The sequence below is a fragment of the Macrobrachium nipponense genome, chromosome 1, assembly GCF_015104395.2.
Source record: "Macrobrachium nipponense isolate FS-2020 chromosome 1, ASM1510439v2, whole genome shotgun sequence".
Classification (NCBI taxonomy): domain Eukaryota; kingdom Metazoa; phylum Arthropoda; class Malacostraca; order Decapoda; family Palaemonidae; genus Macrobrachium; species Macrobrachium nipponense.
In genome coordinates, this window is record NC_087200.1 from 51,495,529 (window position 1) to 51,500,535 (window position 5,007).

The 5,007-nt window shown below is 41.0% G+C and overlaps 1 protein-coding gene across 1 annotated transcript in view; it reads right to left on the reverse strand.

The window, feature by feature from the left end:
* Positions 1 to 2,220: 2,220 nt before the first annotated feature.
* LOC135218783 (protein NDNF-like) overlaps positions 2,221 to 5,007 on the reverse strand; it is a 64,998-nt gene continuing 62,211 nt past the window's right edge. Inside the window, exon 6 of the mRNA XM_064255233.1 lies at positions 2,221 to 4,051. Coding sequence (XP_064111303.1) covers positions 3,037 to 4,051 — 1,015 coding nt within the window. The 3' untranslated portion in view covers positions 2,221 to 3,036. The remainder of the gene's footprint in view (positions 4,052 to 5,007) is intronic.

Here is a 5,007-nt window from a genome sequence, read left to right on the forward strand (position 1 = left end):
CTCAATCATGAATATCCAGTGGACTGATGAACGAAACAAGTTGGATGTGACTTTTGTAAAACCAATCTTACAGTGCACATGGAACCTTAATTTTCAGTGTAAAGAATTTTATAGGCAGGTGCTAAAAAAGAAGGACCCACTGAAAAATGCAAAAGCGCCAGAAATATTTAAGTTAAATTTTATTACTATAAATTTATCTTCATTTACACTCATATGCCCTAAATAAAAGAAAGTTAGCATAGTGTTCGATTCTTTGTATTGATTATTAATTCTCCAAATTATTCTCCTTTTGCTTGGTTTCTGTATTGCTTGCACCAACTATTAATTGTTTTCCTTTTGTTTTCTTTATACCCCATTAAAGTCCTTGCTTTATGTTTTTCACTTAGGTGATAATTGTATATACTAGGTATAAATTTATATATCATGTGAGAAATCTTAAGTGTCCCGAATTTCTAATCTTGTAATCTGGCAACTCTAACTGTTGGGTGACATTTGAGACAAGTTCACAACATCGCCCTCCTGTCTTGTATGAGCTTCGAGAGTCTCCTGAAAATAAAGCCATATCATTCTACGTCCTCTTTCATCCAATCTCCATAAACGTGTTAGGGATTCCACAAGGCCTCTGATATTAAGTCTACGCTCAGGACATCAGTCCTCTCTCTCTCTCTCTCTCTCTCTCTCTCTCTCTCTCTCTCTCTCTCTCTCTCTCTCTCTCTCTCTCTCTCTCTCTCTCTCTCTCAGGGGCGTCTTTGCATGAATTCCCTTCGTTTTACACCTCAAGTTACCACAATGTTGAAGTTTTTGCTAACAAAATTAGCTATTTTCTTGAGGGGGTTATTATTGAACTATCCAGGAAATTGAACAGATTTTTGTACACACTGGCGGATAGATAAACAAAAACAGCTTGATATTTCTTCTACTTGCAGACTGCACCATGAATATGCATAAATAGATATCCTCGTGATTCTTTAGGGAACAGTCGTCGTGTGATTAGATTTCTCCGGAGCGAGAGAAACTGATGGAGGGGTCGATGAAACCTTTCAGCTTTTAAATGAACTCAAAGGGACAGCAGAATCTGTCAGACCATCGAATTAATGGAAGGGGCTTGAAATTGATGGTGAGGAGGTTCTGCGCCTTCCTGACTGTGAGATAGTTTTCTTGAAACCGAGTGGATTTTCATAAAGCCATTTGACCGAGTCCAGAGTTTCGTTGTATAGATAATAATCTCTCCTGTATACATTATTTCTACTTTTTAAAACCTAACCTCGGCACCAGTATTGTTGTATGACCTGCAGCCGTTTGTAAACCACTTACTGGAAATGTTTAGAAGTGACATAACGCTTGAGCAAAGCAGCTCATGTAGTGCACTGTAGTCATCACTGAAGGCGTTTTCAGTCTCTTCGGCTCTTAATTGTACAACTTTTTAAAAGCCCTTTACTTACCTCCATTCTCGTTTCCGTTTTTCAGTCTTGCTGTCCAACCCCTCTTAATGCAACTGTGGGGCTTCCTCCCTATTGCATCTTTTGTTCTTTGTACTTCATCTGCTTTGTTTTCCGGAGCTCTTTCTCTTGCTGTCTGACCACTCCAACTCCCTCTCTCGCTGTCTGACCACTCCAACTCCCTCTCTCGCTGTCTGAAGCACCGAATGGCTGGAGTGGTCCCAGCGCTTGACTGGATGGACACCCAAATTCTCCTACTCAGTCAACCATGACTTGCGTCAAGAAGTTTCCCTTTTCTTTTTGATTAGAGAACCTTGTCGAAATACTGGAATAATGCCTCTGTTAAGAATATATAGAGCAAATATTGAATGTTTTGATGCCTAGGCGTGGATATAGAAATAATCACAGTATCAAACTTGCATTAATGAAAGGACTCTTGAATCTATTAACTTCTGGAAGAGACGAGAACTCTGGCCCCTGAAACTTCATGCTTGGTCAGAATTTGGGTTCTATTTCTCGACTGATTTCGAGCTGCTTCACAGGAGAGTTGCAAATTATACTCTTAGAATTTTGCTGACATATTGGCAGATATTGGTCTTGAAAATAAATAACTTGCCAAGACATATTCTAACTAAAACAACAGAAAAGGTTCGAGGAAAATTGCACCATAATTATGACATTACAAAGATTCACCTAAAATGAAGTGAAAATGAATAAACACAATTTTTGTATGTATGTTTCTAAAAGCTACAGCAGCAGGCACAATAACAATGTCAAGACAGTAAGAAAATATTCTTTAATGACCTTCTTGCATGTACAGTACCGTACCACTTTCCCTGGAAGCGTGTCTACGGTAGTCAAGCAAAATCGTTAAAACTTGCTTAAGCATTATTTGTTCTAATATTCAGCGATGCACAAGATGGCTTTGCCTGTCTTAGTTTAGCATCTTTGCTGGAATTTAAAGAGGGTAAATCATCATGAAGCTGAGAGCAATAGAAAGATGCTAAAACGAATTACATGATGTGATTATCGTCTAGAAAGATGCTAAAACGAATTACATGATGTGAGTATCGTCTAGAAAGATGCTAAAACGAATTACATGATGTGATTATCGTCGGGAAATGTGATAAGGACAGAGTGTCTAGATGATGGAAGGTTATGCAAATGTTAACAAAGTATTCACCCGTTGCAAAACATCACCCATTTTTCATTTCAATTACTTAAAAACCTTCGAGAAATGTATTAAGAACTGACGAACAGTTATATCTTTAATCACATCGCTTTAAAAATTTGTCAATTCTGCCTTGAAAAACATTTTCATCGTCATTTGCAATGATGTCTAACTTCAAAGAGATTGTTTCACTTTAGTCATGTGTTACGGAGGACTTTCTTGATAACTCCCATAGGCTGCATTACTTATGTTCAAGAATTAAGATTAAAAGTCTGAGAAGCTGACGAGAGATGGTAAAGTAATGAAGAGTTAATTAACGACAAAAACGAAGATTAACGAATATGTAAGGCAAAAGCAATATCCATGACTGACTGCAAATACGAGAATTATCTGTACTCGAAAACCACAGAGATAACTGAAATGAAATCATAACAATTTGCAGTCGGATGTTTGAATTCTCCTCGGGGGCATCGCTAAAGTCCGCCCTGTGATTCCATGCCGAACTAAAACCGTAACGGAGTAGGAAGCGCCCGGCGACAGAGCTTCTGTCTTGTAACTTTGTCTTTTGGAAGCCATGGACTGGCCACACCATTTGTCCACGAAAAGCCAAGGCTTCTCGATCAAGGGTTCCCAACCGCACTGCCTCGGTGTCCTCTCTGTCCAAAATGCACTGCTTCTCAGCCCCTCCACGAGCACGCAGTATGAGGCATTTCCAGGCGCCTTGAACCACTTCACGAGAGCTGACGTGCATGTGACGTTTGAGATCCTCACGATGGCTCTACGAGGTAAGCGAGGTAGCGCCAGTGTTCTCGTCGTATGGGCTGCCGTGATGAGTATACTATTTCCAGCCCCCGGAGGATCTATTTTGAGATAGAGTGTTATGGTTGTTTGCGGGAGGCTTCTCAAGACGAGGTGCAGGGAACCCGTATCCCCTGTGGCGCTCCCCAGGCTGATTCCGTGCCGAGTCTTGACGTTCAGATGGAGCTGCGTGCTACAAGTGACACCCATGATGTGCAGTCTTCGCCCTCTCTTTCGAACCTTGAACTTGACGGAGGCTGTGCCACCAGCCGAAGGGACTAGGGTCATCAGTTCACCTGGTCTCAGGCGCGGCACCTTCGCCCTGCTACTTGGCCTAACGATACCCCTGCCCATCGGTGGTCCCACAATGCTGTTCGCTTTCCAAACCGCCACATGGAGGGTGCTGGTAGGTGCGTTTGAAAGGCGGTACCAGTTGTTCTCAGTGCAGCCCATCAATAGCATCGGGGTTTTTGATGGGTGTCTTAACCTCGAGGACTTTTGGTGTAAATTTTGGCGTCTCAGGGCTGGTTTCCTCGGCGGCACTGTGTGAAGTTGGTTCTCCTCGCGGGAGGCTCTGGCGGCGCATAGTGATGGAAATGATCGACCTTCGCTGATGACTAGACAGTATCCAGCGGCTGGAACGCTGTGCATGGAAGAGATTGATAAATTCATGGGTTAATTGGCTTTGTTGGTCATCCATTGCCAATTGAGAAAATCCTGTCCATTTCAGAGGGAGGGAGTGCTTATCCAGGAAAAATTATGGTATGCAATTATGACAAGCAAAAACCAAATTTTTACGATGAACACAGAAAGTTATGAGCTTGGGTCTACAAAGCCAGTTATTGAGAGTCTTCAAAAAGCACAACTTCCACTGAGGCATTTTCTAAAACTACACGGAAATCATAACAAAATATTGCAACAGATCAAATATATCCTGAAGGATTTCGAAAACACAAATATAATTTTAGATAGACAAAGATTGTTTATGAACATTTAAACTCCATTGAAATAAAATGTACATAATTATCAACGGTTATATGTCGTTTTAGATATTAATTCAGGAGACCGGACAACTGAACTAGTGCACAACTGAACCTGTGCATAACTAAACCAGTGCACAACTGGACCAGTAGACGAATGAAATTGCTCCAGAATGCTTCAGTACATAGGTGCGATGCACCCACCAACAAGCGCAGCAATCTCATGCAGCGACTCGCTATTAAAGTTGAGATGTGTAGAGGTGAACTAGATAAGCTCCTATATTTGTGAGCAGTAACTAATATGCTGTAGAGCAGTGTTGTCCAAACTGGGGTCTGCATACCCCCGGGGATATGCAACATAGATCATGAGGGTACGTGAACAAACAAGGAACACACACACACACAACAGAAACATCCCATCAGTGAACATCAGCCTCACATCTCACATTAAGTTGTGTAAGTAATTTTCAAGCATTTTGTTATTAAATCATCATTTTTATTTGTGTAATAAATTTGAATTTATTGACCAAGACTCCTATAATGCAGTCTTTTCTTAATTAATATACTATTTGCATGATTATCCTAAATAAAACTGAGTTTGGTCAGCCATGGCGGGCGA